Below are 19,951 nucleotides of genomic sequence, written 5' to 3' on the forward strand. Positions count from 1 at the left end.
TCAGAGGAAGGAGGTCTACATTTTGCATTTCAAGAGAAGCTCCTGCCTTCCTTAGCAGGCACCTGTCTTTTCAAACCAAGACATGAGCAAAGCTTTACAAGCTTGTGTCTACCTGTGAAGCAGGTATGTTTCTGAAGAAAGATCACATCTGAACCCTCTTATGGAACAGACAGGGAGTGCTGAGCTGCAGCAGGCTTTTTAGTACATAATAAATCTACTAGAAACTTTTGCTTCTGCAAGTCTACCAAGATAAGAAGAAAACCAAAAACTTAATATTTTTCACTCTTGTCAGTAGGTAAGGTGGAATTTAATAAAAAAATTGATATTTTGTTGACTAAAAGAATGTTTTTTACATATTAAGCTTCTAAAGAAGAACTTCCATAAAGCACAACCAAACAGGAAAAGACAACTAGAAATGCTATTCTAGCAGTTGCAACACTTAGTCACAGTCATAAAGGTGAAACAATCCCCCACAAATTAAAAGGGATGAATTATAGAAACTCCCACGCTCACTAGCCAGCTTTTGCGCCACTCCCTCAAGAAGCATATGTCTGAATCTTGCAACCAACAACACGAAATACTCACCATGGCACTGTTCTTAAAAGCCACAGGAGAAGTGAAACATAATATAGATGGTTTTAAAGTAATTCCTCTAATTTCCTAAACTTGGCCAAAAAAAAAAAAAAAAAAAAAACATCTGGAATGTGTTGGGCTATCTGTTACAGCTGTCATATATGAAGCAAGCAACCTCAGAGAAAAGGCAACTTATGCTGAGGCATATAAGAGACTCAGAAAAGCAAGACAGACAATCTTAAAATCCTTACTTTAGCCTTTGGTAAGGCCAGGCAAGGTATATCTGTAAAAGGATGAAGACTCAAATTTCGCCTTCAAATTGAATGGACTTTAAATCTCCTTGGGTTTGATAACCTAACTTTGTGGGCAAAAGATAGATCAACTGATAAAAAACTACAAAACAAAAAAAAAAGCAAACAAGAAAATACTTCTAGATTGGCCAATTCTAAGAATTACTGCAATTATTCATTACACAGGAAGAGAGCTACTATAGCTGGGGCTGTAAAAGATAATATGAATCCATCAAAAGCTACAAACATCATCAGCCAAGCTATCAAGAAATTCATTTCACATCAACTTTGACTTGAGAAGGGATAACCACTTCTGAGTCTCAAAACCTCAAAAAATTACACGCAATTCACAGAAACTAGATTTCCAAGTACAAAAAGTCACACGATCACCAGAAAATTTGCTTTAGTCCCTATTATCTAGAAAAATTTGGCCTAAAACTGTCTACATTAGCAAAAAAGTAGCAACATTTGTGTATGAATGCAGTACCTTCTGTATTATTTTTAAAATTAAGAGGAAGGCAGTGAATTTACACAAGCAATATCAAAAACGTAAAAGCACATTGGCTTCCATTATTCATTTGGTTGCTTACATTCAAAACTCATTTATCTATATGCTTATAAAAGTCCTCCAAAGAATTTCATGTGGATCTGAATTAGAATTAGATAATCAATCACTCACTTAGCACAGCCGAAATTTAAAATGTCTACAGAATTTTTTTTCAATAAAATGCTGAGATGATCAGAAGTCTCTAATCTTGGTATCTTCTCACATATTTAAAAATGTTTTCTTATCTGAAATTGTCATTAGCATACTTAATTAAATGCGAACACAGGTACTGCAGTACACAGTAGAATCCTTACATAAGAGATATGCAATAATGTTAACTTCAAAATATTTTTTATTGATTCATCTGACGGTATCCAGGTATCTTCTAATACTGAAAGTAATATGATAAATAATGCAGAGTCCCTGCTATTGTTCTACGTTCCTCACTGATACCATGGTGATAACAGTACTTCTGATTTTCACATAAGTAATAAGGAAAAAAAATTACTGAGGGACATTACAAATACTGAGTGTACATACTTCAATGTCTCAGTCAGTCTTAAGGCTGATTAGTAATAACAACTTGTTTAAAGCTCTGTTCTGTCCCACAAAGAGTACAAAAAATAACACAACTAGGTTATTCTGATTAGATAGACATGACAAAATAATGACAAGTAAGTGTTAACCCACTTCAAGCTGCATATTAAATTCAAAAGTAAGCTCAACTGCAAGGGAAAAAAGAGCACTATTTTCAGCAAACCTTGAAGAAACAGTGTTCTGCAACCTTAAGTTAAACTGAATAAATGAACAGTTTCATTTGAGGTGGTTTTCAAGCTTTATTATGACAAATAAAACTGTGTCAGGATGTGACCTGAGCCGTTTTGTGGGCAGGTGAGACTGATGTGACTCACCCTTAATTGTAGCAAAGCAGCTGCTTGGAACATGTTTACACGACTCAAAAAACCACAGTGTCATAATCTGTGACTGACCTATAGTTTTTCTTTGATAAGCAGAAACAGATCTCCATTATATTTAAGTACCAACTGAAACTCCAGGTTGTCTGATGAATTCATGCAACAGTAATGTCTCTGAACAGCTCTCCAAATGTTAAGACTATGTACTGCTCTGGGGCAGCATGGTGAGATTTTCCTCATGATGCATTTTTCTAGTTTCATTTTGTACTATGGTCTTTGTATCACAAAACTATTATATAATCTCAAACTGTTCTTCATCTGCCTCAGAACTGTGTGAATGAATGAAAGAAAATAGACCACTAGATTATTTGAATTTTAAGATTACAAGACAATGTATATTTTTAGACATTCTTAAACTGAAATATGACTGTCAATGCTTTTTCTGGGAAATGTCATTTTTGTAGAGGAAGGTAGTGCCATAAATCATTGCTGCTGGACTTGAATAGACCCTCCAGTGTGAGGAGAAGCCTCTAGAGTGCATCCTAATTGCCCAGGAGGGTTCACAATATGGAACAGAGATGGACTTGATCCTCTCTGTGCTGACTGAGGATGTGCCTTGATCTACATGTCCCCCAGCCCATGTTTATCTAATATGTTCCTAAATAATCCCGTGTGGTGGGGACTTGACAACCTCTCCATGCACCTCTGTCAGTGCTTTCCTGGCCTTACTGGAAGCATAGTATTCCTCAGATCTTTTCCACAGCAGCTGAGGCTGCCCTTGCTCCTTATGCCTTGCTTAGGACTACACCTTATTCTTAGCAATATCCTTCATTTACCTGGGGATAAAAAAACACTAATTTTTTTTTAACTTTTATGCTGTAGATTTCTAATCCCTCCTCTTGATCATCTGCAGACTGTCTCTGACAGGCCTTCATAAACAACTCAACTTTCTAACCCTAGCAAGTCCTGACTCTGCTTTGCACTCTGCAGCTGGAAAGCAGAAGGTAGCTCTCAGCCTTTAGAATCACCAGGGATTACAAACTAGGTAAAACATAATTTTTTGCTAGCTAAATTATTTTAATTAAAAACAACATGAAAGAACAAACTCTATGGAAACAGAAGGCCACAGCTTGCTCTTGTAAATGACAAGAGTTCCAGTTCCTGTTGATTTTTTGAGGAGGCAGTGGACCACAGCTATTTGCCTGTGCTAGGTTTTACTTTAGTCTGAAAAGAAGTTTCAAGAAAAGCTCTTCCAGGAAAGCAGCCTTTAGAAACATAGGATAGTTTGTGCAGGAAGAGGAAAGATCATCTAGTTCAACCACTCATTTGGATTTGTTAAAAACATACCTAGCTGCAAATAACCCTGGAAGGGCTTCTAGGAGTTCCCAGCTGATGGAGGCTCTACAAACAGAAATGGTGTAATACAAGAGAGTGGGCATGCAAAAGGAAGAGGGATTTTAAACAGACCATAACTCAACTACTGCTTATCACAGGAAGGTCGTCCATATACCAGCTTTTGAAGAAGATAAGCAAGTAGAGTAAGGTAGATTGGCAAGCAGAAATCTCCCGAGGTTTATTATGACTAAACCAGACCACAGAACCCTGGATTCTATGTCTTTGATACAAAAACAATCAGAAAGAAACAGCGCAAATGGCTTCAGAACATTGCTCCAAAAGCTTCAGAACAATTGTAGTTCTCCTTTGTTGGTTCTGTATTTACTGCTCGCACCTGAGGGACTTGTCACAGCTGTTTCACACTAACTTTTAAGACAAAAATTGATAATAATCTGAACCTTTTAAAGGAGGAAGATGATTTTTTTTTTTTCTTAGATGCTGCTGACATCTTACAAATTCTCACACTTTTCTGACAGGAAATAGTATGTGTTACATTGCAAAGCTAAATACATTTAAATCTGTAATTTATGGGTGACTATAAGTTTTATGAAATATCTTTATGATGCACACTAATGGCTTCACAAATTGTTTCTCCACTATTTAGAACTGCTAACATTTTTTACATTACTCAACAGGTACTAGCTTGTTTTTTGTTTCTCTCTTACTGTTACTTCCTATGGTCACACCACAAGACCACCAACCACTCTTCAAGTTAACATAAGTTAATTATAGACAATGAATAATCTTCAAAGCCTACATAGTGCACGTAACATATTATGGATGGCTAAGTAGCTACTTAAACCACAAGAATACTGTACTACTTTGCTAGACCCTTTTAAAGTTAGTCCTGATAGGTGTGTAAGTGCAAAACTACAGCTAAAATGCTTCCTTACTGCTGTAACATGGAAGAAAGGCACATAGCAAACCACCTGAATAAGTGAGAGAATGTATATAATTTAGTCACCATCAGACTGAAAGACATCATAAGGGGTTGCATGCAGCTTCCTCAGTGCCTGATATCCCTCCCTCACCACTGAGAACCACAACTTATTGCACTCTGCATGTCAGCAAAGAGGATTGCTGGAAAGATTATGCCTGGCAGGTAGCACTGACTCCTTTTGTAGAGTTCATGTCAACTTTTGGCCCTAAGTCACTTTAATCTAAAATAATTCACATTAATCTAAAATAATTTTCTGGTTCACACCTACTCTCTGCCCCAGAGTTCATTAAGGTAGCCACTTCCTCTGAAAACAAGATTGGCAATGTGGACTTCTAAATAATCTTAGCTTTATGCCCTTTGTGGTACAGAAAATCTTACAATGGAAGAACTACGGTGGAACCTCTACTTCTAGTACTTAAGCCAGTGTACAAGACTCTTTTCTTTGCTATACTAATGAGACAAAAAAGACCCCCTTGGTATTTCAAAAATACGCATATATAAAAGTGGTTCTTAAGTACACTATAGTGATTTAATAACTAAGAGAAATTTCCCCCTCTGGAAACAATAAAGAAAAAAGTTATTTTGAATCTCATTAATCTTGTAGATTGAAATGATACACATGAAATGATACACACGTATTAACAGGATGAAAACATACTAAAGCATTCTCTACTGTTTTACCTCTTTGTCTGAATAACATATTTTGCATTTGGAACAGGTGGAAAATTGGCAAAGCCCAAGCTGAATTTTCTCTCTTGATTTTAACCAAAAGGTTATTGTAATATTTTTTCTTGTTTGTTGTTTGACTTGAGCAGCAAGGTGTATCGGTTTTAAATGGTTCTGAAATATGATACTCAAATTTTCAGTAAAATGACTGAGAATAATTGTCTCTACTTAGAGCCACTCAATCATTTCCAAATCAGCTTACTTCACAAGTAGAAAAAGCTGTTTTCTTCCAACTTTTAGACCCATAACTTATGGGAGATACATTTCTTTGCTACCTTTATCTTCTGCATGCTTTAGAATCAGGGACATAAAATAGCAGTCATTAAAAAAATCCCTAAATTTCTAACTCAGAGAAGCCATGCTTTTATACATGGAAACAATGCCTAATTAAGGGGTTTGTAAACTGTCTTTTAATTTAAAAAAAAATTAAAAATAAAAAAAATTAAAAGTAGAAAAGAAAATCACATAGAAACTACATTTTAATTAGAATACATTACTATTCAAAATCTTAATATTCAGGAATCAGATCTAATCTGCTATGTGATTGTTTTTAAAAATAATTGCATTATATGAAAAATGAGTGAAAGTAACACTCCTAGACCTCCACACTGCCAATTCACGCTCCATAAGCTTCTCTCATGGGCCATCCCCCTGAAGAAGATGGGGAAGATATGACACAACACACTCAGAGGCATCTTGCTACTCTCTGTGGCCCCAAGTTGCAGGGATCCACTGTAAAGACACATCAGAACTATCACACAGTTTAACTCCACAGTTCAACTCTGCTACTGGGTTGCCCCCTCAGCATAAGTCTAAAGCTCTTTTTGATATCAAGAAAGGAAACTGCTTAAGACACAGCTATTGTCAGTGTCTGACCCTGTGACGTGGACCAGGCATAGCCACAAAGTGGATTCACAACAGTTGATGGCCCAGCTATTGACTCCTGCATCCCAGCTGTTTGCCTAAGCTCCCTTTGTAGTCAAGGGAGGAATACTGGTATGCTTAGGATACTTTCACCAGTTCTATATCAAACCTTTAGGATGACAGAAAATCACATCCTAAAAGCACCAGTGTCTCACCACTGACTGTGGAAGAGTTCTAGACAACCAGCTTAAATATGGACATGAATAATAGAGATTGATTGCACAGGTCTTACAGTCACAGCCAGAAGAAAACATTTTATTAATTCTTATGAAGGATGACTTTATTTTGAAGCCTAATGTCATGCAGTCATTAAACACTGAAACCTAAATAGATACTATTTAAAAACATCCATCTGCAAATGTAAATCAAATTACTGTTTTATAGACTAAAGGAATTATAAAGCAACATGAATGAAAATAATAATAGGCAAGGTGAAATGAATTGCTTTTTTATTTAAGAAGCTCACCTTATTTCCACTACCAAAGAAGAATTGATTTTCCAATCTTCTGCACGATGTTGGAAAATTGAGGAGCCACCCTTTCGAATTATCTTATCGGAGCTATTGATCATTGATCTACTGAAACTCAGTACACCATCTCTGCAATGCATTATAGAAAACACACAATTATGTCAAGGTTAACTCCAGTTTAAGTAATTTACATCCCAAGCACCAGCAACATATCCTTTTATTCACAACAAAAATAAGCAACAATCTCTTAGCTTTCTAAAGAAAATAAACTGTAACAGAAAAAAAATTTATGACACAGATATCTGTAATGAACATGCAAATTAAGAGCTTAAATTTGTTTATATTTGTAATGGAATAGACATAACAAGAACTATAATAAACTCCAAACTGTGAATGTGGACAAAACTTATTCTTTAAAACTTTTTCAAAATCGTTGTAATAATATTAATTACATATATATTCCTGCATGTATTTTCTACATTCATTGAGCGCATGCATCTAAAGGAAAATGACCAAATTACACCTAGGTAAAGCTCTCAGTCTAAGGATACTTCAGAGATGTCTCTAGCTTATTCTAGATTAAATATAATTTACTACACACTTGAACAGTGAAACAAGCGACAAAACCTAGTAACAAAATGCACTGCCAAAACTTCAACCATAGCACTCGAAATGAGGTTGATTTCCATAGTCACAATTTACAATTGTGGCGAATTACACAGATAGTACATTGAAAAAATGTTAAATTATGTTCTTATGAAAGAAGGTCCTAAGCACTTGTGTTAAAGTTATTACTATGAACACAATTGTGCTCATTTAGATGTTCCTCTCCCTTTTATTAGATTAATTTTCACTTAAAGCAATATTAAATAAACTAATACATAAAAATTAAAACTTTCTCCAGGTAATTCTTCATTGTGTAAATAAGTAAAAGTAATGTGGATTATTTTGTACCTTCTAGAATCTTTGAAAATCCTGTCTGATATAACTGAAAGAGCTGCCATACTGCGGCAGCAACTTACAGCTGACAGTGTCAGCCTTCACTTTGGATTACCTTGCCTTGGTGACCAATGAGACCTATATAACAAGACTCTCTTCTCATGAAGATAGTTCATCAAATAAAATAATTGCCTTTAAGTGTATTCCGTATTATTAGAAGATGACACTTTTTAAGCAACACTACTCTGCCTATACCATGCATGCTTCATTACTTGCTTAACCTTTAAAGGTTATTACTATTTGAAAAAGGGTGCACTTCACAGTAATTGTCCTAGGACACTTCTCTATGAGAGTGCACAGCTGGTTTAGAGTTTCTCATGTAATTTGGAACCGTATATAGCCAGTCCATTGTGAATTGTCTGGTGCCACTAATAACCATAAAATGGACCACCTCGTACATCTATAACTTCTGAAAGTACAACCACCCATGGAAAACTGACTTTGCTTGCCCACATGACCAGTCAAAAATAACCCAACATCCCAAACCCCTAATTCAGGAGAAAAGCAAGGGTAACGTCAACAGGGGCAGCAGTTATGGGCAATATATTTTAGGCTATTTTTTCTGCTTCATACAGTAATGAATGGGATAACAGGCAGTGAAGAGAAAAATATATTTCAACAGTGAAAGCGAGTAGTACCATACAGCACAAGAAGTCTCCCTGATAAAGAAATAGAGATATCACATTGACTAGTCAGAAGTATAATACAGCTATATTTTAAAAGCTTAGGAACATATGTATTTATAACTAAACACACTTATTTCCTTCCAGTTAATATTAACACAACAGTTCATTTTAGTAAGGTTTTAAATTGTGTCAATGTGCAGTGAGTGGAAAGCAGTTTTTTTGTCACAAACTTATATAAAGTTATTTCTGAATAATTTCATCAGCTCCTTCTAGTCTGAGAGGAAGGAGCACATTCTAAGAAACATGGGTATCAATGACAATTCTACCTCACATGTTCATTTTCACGTCTGTTTTCACACACCTGTAACACCAAATTTTAAACTTCTGTACATATCCTAAGAATACAGATAGCTTTGTGGTAGAAAGTGGGTTACACCCAGGCTGAACAAGAAAAAGAGATACCAGAAAGCTTGAAAATCTTGAATAAAAAAGGAAGAAAATATTGCACACATAGGTGAGGACAGCCCCTGCCCTCAACATGTGCCGGGGCCACAGCTGACCAGCCGTGCTCAGCTGCCCGGGTCCTCCTCCCTCACCAGATTGCCTGAGGAAGAGAGGGATGTGCTTTCTGTCTTTAACTCTGGGGGCCAAGTAGGCTTTAATTGCCTCAGCCTCCTCCAGGCCTGTATGGGCACTTACAATCCCCTTATGCCTCCTCCTCAAAATAAGGCAAGGGCTTACACAAGAGGACAAAAATCTGGTGTGAAAAGTTCTACCCACAGTCGACATGCACAAACAAACAGAAAGTGTGAGTTCCTATTTAGCTTTTATCGAGTACATTGAACGACCAATAAATTTATGCATTGCTCCAGGGAAACCAAAATCTTAACACATCTCCATGGAAAAAACATCTCCATGAAAACCCAGCATCTCCAGAGAACAGCTGCAAGTTGGGAGAAAAATGAGGAATGCAGACATTCACGTACACAAAGAGAAAGCTGAGGTGCAAAGATAAAAATGGCAAGGAACTCTTTGCCTTTCGTTTTGAGTCAACCACAGGCAGCAAAGGGAGAGTATGTAACAGATGGTCTCAGCGAGGGACCAGACTTTCCAGTGGAGGAAGCTCGAGAGCTACCTTCACTTCTCTCAGAGCAAGAATCCTTAAGAAAAAGCCAAGTTAAGCAAAGTTTCCGGTCAAACATCAAAGACGGAAGCAGGCGTTCACCCGCATCCCAGCACGCTTGACTGCGAAAGGCAAGGAACCAAGGCACAACGCGCTCCAGCGACCGCCGCCGCTACCTCGGGCCGTCCCTGCCTCAGGGGTAGCCGCGGACAGGTGAAACTTCCCAGGAGCGCCCCGTTACGGCGGCTGAGAGGCAACTTCCAAAGCAGAGCAGCTCCCGTCCTTTCCCGTGCACTCGCATCCTGCGGCCGCCGAGCCCCCGGCAACAAGCCCCGCTCGCCACTCGTCCCGCAGTGGCATCCGGACCCTCCGGCAGCGCCCGTCAGCGAGAGCGGCGAGCTGCGCTGGCATCGCAGGCTGCCGGTCACAGCCCGAGTAGCGCCGGAACACCTGACAACCCACACGGCCCATCCGCCCCCTCGGACCGCCCTCCCGTCGCGGCGCCCCGCAGTTACCCGGCGAGAGCTGCCTCCTGGCGCTCCTCGGTCCGTGTTATTTCCTTCGTCTTATAGAAGATGAGGAGGAGACTTATGGTGCACACAGTCCACCTCTTCCTGACGGAACGCATGTCTTCTGCGAAACGCGGGCCTCCTCCCCCTTTTCCTTTGTTTATCAGGGGTGTGCTGGAAACAGCTGCACACGCGACACGAATTGTTAAAAACACGGCGATGTATTTTTGGGGGTTTTTTCCCGAAGTAATTGCAGAAGATAAAATAAAACCAGGCAGGATCAGAGGCTGGAGGTTCTTTGGCGTTTTGTCTCTCGCCCTGACAGGCAGCTGGGCTCGCAAGCGGTGACTCGGTCGCCTCGGCCAGGGAGACGAGTCCGCGGTGTCGCTGAACCTTAGATGAGCAGGGCCGAGCCGGAGACTGCTCCCCGGACACCCGCTCCATCCACATCCGCGGCAGCGCCGCTCGGCAGAAGGTGCGGCCAGTGCCGCCTTTTGCCGGGGCGGGGGTGGGGGCGGGCGAAGCGTGGCCAATGCGGGCAGAGCGGGTGGGGCCTTGGCGTGAGGAGGAGGGCGGAGAACGCGGCCGGAGGACGCGGTCGGCGCGGCGGGGCGAGAGGAGGTGGGAGAGCTACGCCGGCAGATCTGCCGGGCTTGGGGGAGGCGTGCACTCTTTGCTTGGGTCACGTCCGTTGTGCCCGTGTCGCCCGTTGGGCGTTAGAAAGTGCAAGCGAAGGAGTGCCAATGCTGTAAAGCAGAAAAAGAGCACTTCAGAGAAGGATAAGCGGTTTTGGTCATTGGTCATTTTTTTTCCCCCTCGCTCCCGCCATGGTTGATTGTGGCTTGAACAAGGCACTGGAGGTTTTTCCCGGTCTTGCTGTCCCAAAGCCGCAAGAGAAGGCGGGACTGCAGAAGGGAAGCGACGTGGCCCCCGCACAGACCCGCCTGAAGTCCTGGGGTCCGGCCAAATACACCGCCCGTGCCGCGCTCCCCAGGGTCTTGTTTCATCCACACCGTCTCAACAAGGCCGTTATTTTCCTAATGTCTGCTTCTGCTGTGACAGTTTCTCTGAAATGTACAAAAAAAAAAAAAAAAGACTTACCACGAAACCCCAAAATAAAACGAAAAAAACCAAACCTTTGAGATGGACAATGCAATATGAAATTTAAATTGTTTACTAAATCCGCTTTTCTCAGTATTGTTTATTGTTTTGCCTTTTTCAAAGTGAGGGAACTGCCCTGGAACTATGCTGATTCTGTGTGACAGGGATCTGCCCACAGCCCTGAAGTTTGCTCTTACGGAAAAACTAAGACCAATATGACACACGTCCCACGGGGATCCAGGAAGGGTTTGATGGTAAATCTAGAGTGACTTTTCTTTCCTAACTTAGATTACAAGCAAGAGCTCACGGGATGACGGAACCTTCCCTGGGTCTGTTTGGTCTGCTTTCTTGTGTCCAAAACTGATCCGTAACAGACATTTCACAGGAAGATGAAAAGATTGCAAAGAAATTTGGAAGTTAGAACAGATTTTTCCTTTCCAGGAGAGTACTCCCTCACAGGCATGAGGAGCGAATAAAGGTTAGAGAAATTGTTGAAAATCTTAAGGGTACTAATAGTAGTCACATTGGAAAAATCAGTTGTGTGTAGTAAAAAAGTTTTAATTCAGTCTCAGTGGAATGGAATGGAATGGAAATTGCAGTTTCCTTCCACACAAGCCAGATCAAGCTGCATTTTCTGTGCTCTTCTCTGCTGTGGCTCTGATAACTTAGTCTCAGTAAGTGATCCCTCTTGCATCAGCAAAAGGATAAAAACCCATTCTGTGAGAATGAATTTCAAATTTCCCATTGTATAATACCTGACATTCTAAAAAAAAAAAAAAGAAGTTGATTTAATGCAAAACCCTACTCAATACCTTTGTAAAAACTACATCACATGTTCAGCCTAAAAGTCAGGATGTCAATTCTATTGAATATCTGATAATTTTTTTATACCTTATATAATTTTTGTATATGAGATTATTTTTGTATTTAGATGGACTAATTGAAATAGGCATTGAAAATGTATATAGAGGATCACAAATTCACCCATCTTCAGAGGTGGTTTTACTTGATTCCATCCTCAACTGCAAGAGGCAGCTTAAGATACAGTTAGCCACAGCAGCTCCTTGGTTTCATGCCAGGCCACATATAGGTTCAGAAGAAAACAGTATTGCTTCCATCATCTTCTTCTCCTCTATCTACTGCTGCACTTCTTCCTCCCTGAAGGTTAAAACTCAGCTCCCCTGCTGTTTCATGAGAACTAATCCTCACCCCACACAAGAAATTCCTGCCTGCGTCTAAGGCACTTCAGAACTGATATTGATGTTCTTGCCATGTCCAGCAGTGCACTTTTCTCTCCCTGCCCAGTCTGGTTGCAACCAGTCTGACTGAAATGGACCAAAAAAGTTCAAGATCCTAACCATCAAGACTCAAAAGGATTTTTCCAGTAACTACAATGAAAAACTGTCAGTTCATACTTGGGTAAAATATGGAGAAAACCACTTCTCAACAAAAGCACAATGCATATAACAACCTGTGGCATTTTCCTGAAAATTTCAGCTGTTCCCATGCCTATTATTCTACTACAATGAAAACATAATTCTGGGTCAGAAAAAGACTATGGCATCCTGAGACATAAGCCAGCTCATCCACTACAGTGACTCACTGTCTTCACCTTCTGTCCATGTCATTCAAAGCTCTGATGTTATCTATGTAACAGGGACCCAGAGTCTCAGAAGCTGCTTAAAAGTGCAAGAGCAAGTTCCCAATTTGTTCATTCCTCTTCCAAATCACTCCTGAGCTTTCATTCAGAAACAGACTTAGAACTCTGACTACAGTGAGGAGGACCCCTGTCAGTTGTTTCGCCCTTCCTTAGGTTTCCCTCCTGGTATAGTTTTATTCTCTACTGTATTCTCAAGTAAGACACAAATAATACAAATATACATATAGCATATATAATATATACATATAGCATATATGTAATATAATTCAGCCAGATGTTACATTTCATTTAAAATTATATAATTATTTTTTTATAGAAAATGAGTTCACTGTGCAGAGTTGAAATATTTCACCAATTCCTTTATCTTTAATGTGCCATTTACAGCAGTTCATACCTCTAACAAGCTATCTAAATTATGCCTTGAAATTGTTTCCTCTTTCCTTGAAATTATTTCCTCAATGTGACTACTATTAGTACCCTTAAGATTTTCAACAATTTCATACATCCTAATGATATTTAAATCATTAATCAATTTAAATATTTGAATAGCATTTATATCAAATAGTATGATTTATTTTACATTAATTAGAGGCATGGTTTACCTCTGTGAGCCAGAAACATGTTCAATAAATCCTATTTTGTGGCATCTGGTGATAACAGTAGAATTTCTTTCATGAAGACTACTGGAGTAGCAAAAATGTGAATAAGACAAATAATCATGCATTTAGGCCTTTCAAATTTCAAATGCTAATTAGTTTCTATGGCAAAGAGTTCTTGAGGAGCTGCCTTTCATGCTGAAGAAGGTGGCTATAAAGTCCCTTTTTCATTAAGACTATTTCATGTTTAATGTGGATGGCCAGAAATCCCTTCTGAATTAATTCAGTTTTATCACTGAGGATAAAGAAATTCTTGAAGAGATTTCCTGGGGAAGTTGTAGCATTATAGCAGTTGTCTTTAGGACCAAGTTACACAAATCTGGATTTTTAACTCAAGGTGGAAGGATGCATGAGGTGTTTGTCAGGTACCCTTAAACTATTTTTTTAACATATAATTTTAATGTCAGTCTATCAAATTACAGTAAATACAGATTTCTTATTCCTGTACAGTAACTTTCAACAAAATACACAACATTGTGTTAAGGTCATGTGTACATGCTTTTGTTTCAGCAGCAGGCAAGACTGTGTGGCATTCTTGCATTTGCTTAACAGCATTACCTCTGATTTAATCCTATGGAATGTATTTAATGGTATTAACAATTCTTTTTTTTTTTTTTTTGTAAAAAACCCACATAAAACAATGAATGGTGCTTTGTGAATTTATAAGTACTACTGCTACTTCAATCTTTTTTCATTGCAGACTTCAATATCCTTCAATATTTTCATTGATGGTTCAAGGAAAGGCACCAGACATCCCGCTAGTTGCTTATGACTAATGTGCACAGAACACTCAAACTTAGAGAATTGCTCATACAGCTTAAATTTTAATATTTTCTATGCTTCTGATTATCATCATCTATCATAACTTTCATCAAAATGTACGCCTCTTGAAATATTATCTGTTCCTCTTGTAGAAGTCCAGTATTACATTTTTAGCACTATTGGCATTACAAATAGCAGCACATCAAATACTTCATAATTATAATGCAACAGCTTTTCCATAGGCAGCAGAATAAAAGATAATGCACTGAGCTGCATTTTTGTATAGTTATTCTACCATATAGGATTCAAGGTGTGGGTTGGTGGATGTTAAATTTCTCATGATGTTCAGAGGCACAAAAGTCAGGTCAGAATCCATATTCCCATTCACTTTCCCTGTCACTTTTGTGACTGACATGCAGTTATGACTTATTCTTTACAATTGCTTTGCAGAACAATCACAGGATCAATAGTGAGGAGACAGAATAAACATATCCAAATTTCTCAGCAATTTCTTTTGTGTGAGTGATAGGAAAAGAGTATACTTTTCTCTAGAAAAAATTCTGCAGTAATTCCTTAGGAAGTGTTAGAATTAAATCCCAATGAAGCTGTACTCTCTGTTTTACATTCTTTTCTGCAGTTGTGTATTTAGCCAGTGCAGAGGTCCCCAGATAAAGTTGCAGTGCAACAGCAAGGAAGGATGTTTAATTTAGGGGCGTGCGCTGTTATGTTTATTGCATTGCATACTTCCCTGATCAGTGCATGCTTTTTTATAGTAGGAAAATACAAACCATGTCCATATTCTGTCCAAGCAGAATAATCATGCAGATAGGGACCACTCAGAAAGAAGATATTGTCAGTTGTCATGATCTCCTCCTATTGTCAGTTATCATGATCTCGTCCTTACTTTTGTGACATAAGATATTGCAGGAGTCCCACAAACATAGGTTATGAAAATGCTAATTCTGTGCTAATTCAAGATGTCTCTCAGCTAGTATGCCTTTCAAGAAGGCTAAAACCTCACTACTTTAAATCAAAATGTCTATCACATGCATAGGGACTGTATATGTGAAATTTAATAATAATGAGCTGCAGTATTTCCCATATTGTATTTGAGCAAGGCTCGAGACAGCCTGTTTTTTTTGTAATTGGGATGAAGAGAAAAATTAGGGAGCAGAGATAAGGGTTAGAGAACACTGGGAAACTAACAGAAGAGAAAGATAGAAGAAGTTGATATAGAAGAAAGGTGAAGATGAAAGGATTAAGGGGTTTGCAACTGGGAGAGAGGGCAACAGCTATATCTGATCCAGTTAAAGAAATTAGAGGAAAAGTTCAGAGTCCAGAAAGGGTACAAGAACCTACTTAAATGGTGTCTTAGGTTACAGTGTAAGATGTAACCAAAAGTTTGTGTTCTATTACTGTCTTCATAAGATGATAAAACAGGTGGGGCAGTGTTCTTATCTCCACCATGAGACAGCCCTAATAACTCCCTCCAGAGGACAATCTCTGCTAATGGGGCATCAAGGTCTCACAGAATGACTCATAAAATTACACCATCCCATAGTGAGATGCTTTGCCCAGGAGGAGGAACCAAACAGTCCTACCTGTAGATAATCTGAGATTTAGAACACCAGAGCAGCACCACTGGATTCCCACAGGAAAAGAGCATCATAACCACCACTGGAGCTCCAGAGAAAGACTAGCCCTTACTGCAGGATCACTGCTTTGACAAAACCACATCCATCACTCCAACAGGACTACAACCACTATATGATTGGCCTGCTCCCACCACCTTGACCAACTGCGTGTATTCTGATTCTGTCAGGTTAAGCTAGTGTTTCCGTACTGTTGTCTTTATTTAAATTTTCCTATGAAACTGTAGTTCTGACTTGGAATCTCCCACTGGTTTTCCTTCAAATTAGTGCAAATGGAGAAGTTTGACTAATTCAGGCCTACTGAGTAAACAAGGCAAGAAGTGCATATGGCTGTGTCTGTTTTTTGTCTTGATCTGTCTTTCTTGCATGAACATGTCCCTTGTCTCTTTCACCTAAATGTGCCTGCACCTGTGGTCAAGCCCCAAATTCACTTAATTGATCGGATACAATTCTGTTTTGGAATCTGAATGAAGAATTTCTCTTTCTAGAAGATAAAATATGACTTTGCCAGGAGACTGCTTTTTACTTAGGTGTTTCTTTTAAGACAAATGAAAGAAAGTGAAATAAATTTCTGGCCATATTTCCATGCTTGCAGTTTAACTTGTAAATTGCAAACACATCTAAAATGTAACTGGATAAACATTTACACCTCCAGAAAGCAATTTGCTTTCTGATTACATCAAACCTCCAATTGTCTTTTCATTAGGGCAACAGGGCAACCTTTCCTTCAAATTTTGAAACTAAAGTATTTCCAAGTAAGACTTAAGGAATTAAGATTAATTGCACTACTGTCCAGCCCTGCTGAGGCATTCCTTTGTTTCCATGCATCATGTAATACCCTGGCTTCCTGGCTGTCACAGCCTGTATCTCGTAATCTCTTTGATACTGATATTTACATTTCAAGACCAGAATTTTATTTTTTGAGCCAATTTGAACTCACAGTTGCTGTATCAAAGTACTGTTAATTCTTATCTCCAAGTTTATTCTTGGCTTGCTAAGTTTTAGCAAGTTTTAGCTATCTCTCTGTTTTAGTTGGCAGCTCTGTATTCATACTACTATCATTACTCTCGAGAAGGATTTATGTAAATCAATTAAGACTGCAAGACTAACTCCTTTGTTATTTTAGCAATTTTTACTTTTCAGTTGAAAACCAATTATGTTCCCTTTCCATATTAAGTAAAGCAGAACTTCAGTTTCTGTCTCAGGTCTCAAGTGAATATTAACTGAAGCTACCATTTCAGTCAGCCCCTCATAACTACAACACTTTAATTCTGCTGCAGCACTTGCCTGTCCTTTCCTTCCAGCCACCACATTTTAAAGTGTCCTGTGGGAAGGCTATTCTGTTTGTAGTCAGTCCATAGCTGCTCTGCCCTTTTTCAGGCATGAGTGAAAGAACTCTGCCAGTCTCCCTGGAACTTGTCTTTGTGTTAATGATATCCTTTCTTAGAGTCTCTCTATCTGAGAAGTTAAACACTTCAAAACCAGAGGTCCTGATTGAAACAATGCCTACTTTTGCAGTTGGTCTTCTTAGCTGTTCAAATGAGGTTGAAACAGAAGGGAAGGTCTCTCAGCAAAAGCCAAAGTGAATACCTGGGCTTTTCCTTCATTCCTCTAGAAAGAAATGAAAGGTGGAAAAGAAAACTTAGCTCCCTTGATCTTTGGAACTTGCTCTGATTCTTGGTGATCTCTTTCAGTGCCAAAATAATGCAATCTTTTCTCACCAGGTTTTTGGACCATGTGGCTAGGGAGATCTGTAGGAGCAGATGTTTAATTCAGCAGTTTTCAGCAACAGAGACTATGGTGTGAAACATTTGACCAGACCCAGAAAATTAAATTATTTTTTTTCTCTATGCCATATTTCCATTACGTGGTTTGAGAAATAAAACAAACACTTAGTGAAATAAAACTTCCACATTCCCTCCTATATCTGTCACTATGACCCTCTGAAAAGTTTGGGGTTTTTTTCCTATTTAAAGCAAATTGCAATGTAAAGAAATTGCATGTGTGAAATCCTACATATTTAAAAATTCAGGAACCTATGAAGTATTCACCAGGAATGGGGAAAAATTCCTAGTTTAAGTTACTCAAAATTTAAAGAATTCTTTGATCTGTGCATAAGAGGTTGTTTTGAGGGGGAATTGCAAGGTGGCCTGTGAAACTGCAGACACATCTTTCTAAAAACCTGCAATATAACTGTCATACATACTTGAATATCCCAGGCAGAATTTATTCAGTGACCATATTTAGCATGACACAAAAGGCAACATACATGGTTAGTGTGAGGAAAGAGGCATGCTCTGCAAATTTTGACAAATACCTCCAAGGCTAGTGAAAACTGTGCTTCACAAATGCTCTTATTAGGAAGCAAAAGAAGAAAGAAACTGTAGATAACTCAGTGTAGGTATTATAACCAGAGTCACAGAAGGGTAAATCACTAACTAGAACAAGGTGTCTCTGCAATAAATGGGTCAGTTCTCAAAGAAAAATGCTGAGCAATGCAGTACAAAAGGGAATAAATTACACAGTCCGTAACAGCAGCAATAACAACATATGCTATCTAAAAAAACCATACTGCTGATGAAAAAAGCAAAGAATTTGAAGTTTGTAGTGATGCAGAAGTATATGTTGGTTAGGATTCATTGTAGATATACAAAGAGATATCCTGCAATTAACTCATTTGTTACAGGAGCACAATATAAGTATGAACTAAGGTTATTACAGAGCATGCTTGGTTGCCTATGGAGATGGTGAAGGACCTCGAGGGGAAGATATACGAGCACTGGCTGAGGTCACTTGCCCTGTTCAGCCTGGGGAGGGGGAGACTGAGGGGAGACCTCATTGCAGTCTACAACTGCCTTGTGAGGGAAGAAGAGGGGCAGACACTGATCTCTTCTCTGTGGTGCCCAGTGACAGGACACTAGTAAATGGCATGAAGTTAAGGCAGGAGAAGTTTATGTTGGATATCAGAAAAAAGTTTTTGACCAACTGGGTAGTTTGGCACTGGAACAGATTCCTCAGGGAAGTGCTCACAGCACCAAACCTGACAGAGTTCAAGAAGTGTTTGGACAATGGTCTCAGGCCCATGGTGTGATTCTTGGGGATGATTCTTTGCAGGCCCAGGAGTTGGACTTTATGATTGTGATGGGTCCTTTCCAACTTGGAATATTTTGTGATTCTGTATAGACTTAAAGTTCTCTTTGTCCTGGATACGTTTTGTTTTCTTGTGAGATGAGCTATTTTATCACTCAGGGCTTCAAAATGTTTTCAAATTTTAGGCAAAACAGTAGTTTGCTAGAAGAGAGTCCATTCCAATAATTTTTACTCTTGGTAGACCTATATCAGTTTGCCACAAAAAAGACTGAGGACAATGCACCATTTGAAGAGAACTTCTATTTATAGGAAAGGGTCTGTACTAAGTTATCTTTAATGTATAGAGCTTAACTTAGGCTCATTTAAGAAAAATAAATATGTTCTCCTGTTAAGTAAATTTTTCATATGTATTTAAGCACAGATTTACTTATGTTGTAACATTTTTATTTGAACAGTAATTGAATCTCTGAAAGCTGATATGGTTGAAATATTACCCTGATCACCTCTGTTTTATCTATGTGCATTTTAGTATTTTCAGTTCAGCCTAAAATCAATTACAGTCACTTAAATAAACAATATGGGGAAAACACATAACACTGCTCCTCTGCATACATGAATGGCTATTAAAGAGGTTTATTTAGAAGTAATTTCCTGATGACAGGCTTTGTGGGTACTCTTCTATATCTCTTAGCATTACGTTAAGAGCATATTTATGGACACGTGCATATATATCAAGCACTACAGTTGGATTTTATACACTGGCCAGTGCCTGTAAGTGTGTTGTATGAAGTGATTTATGAGTCAATATCAAGAGTGTTTTTTTACTGCTGTTTGTAGTTGGCCTATGAACAACAGCTGCTGTGATCTCTAAGGACTCAAAAGTGGGGTGACAGGTACTTCAGAAAATATTCTATCATACTTTACAGGCAGCAAAGAAAATCAGACAGGTTTAATCTCTGGTGTTCTTAGTAGTTTTTAGTCCTAACAGATAATAT

At 38.7% G+C, this 19,951-nt stretch overlaps 2 protein-coding genes across 3 annotated transcripts in view; both read right to left on the minus strand.

Annotated features, from left to right (window-relative positions):
• ST8SIA4 (ST8 alpha-N-acetyl-neuraminide alpha-2,8-sialyltransferase 4) overlaps positions 1-10,521 on the minus strand; it is a 53,785-nt gene extending 43,264 nt beyond the window's left edge. Inside the window, exons 1-2 of one of the 2 annotated variants that reach the window (XM_030237075.2) lie at positions 10,042-10,521; positions 6,776-6,907 (exon numbers count right to left, since the gene is read on the minus strand). In XM_030237075.2, coding sequence (XP_030092935.1) covers positions 6,776-6,907; positions 10,042-10,154 — 245 coding nt within the window. In that variant the 5' untranslated portion in view covers positions 10,155-10,521. Of the gene's footprint in view, positions 1-6,775; positions 6,908-9,702; positions 9,962-10,041 lie in introns of those variants that run through there. The other variant, XM_050986811.1, reaches the window with a different exon arrangement.
• Positions 1-19,951, minus strand: part of PAM (peptidylglycine alpha-amidating monooxygenase) — a 654,400-nt gene that overhangs the window by 473,428 nt on the left and 161,021 nt on the right. The gene's annotated exons all lie outside the window — the stretch shown is intronic.

Source organism: Serinus canaria, chromosome Z (genome assembly GCF_022539315.1).
Source record: "Serinus canaria isolate serCan28SL12 chromosome Z, serCan2020, whole genome shotgun sequence".
In the NCBI taxonomy this organism is placed as follows: domain Eukaryota; kingdom Metazoa; phylum Chordata; class Aves; order Passeriformes; family Fringillidae; genus Serinus; species Serinus canaria.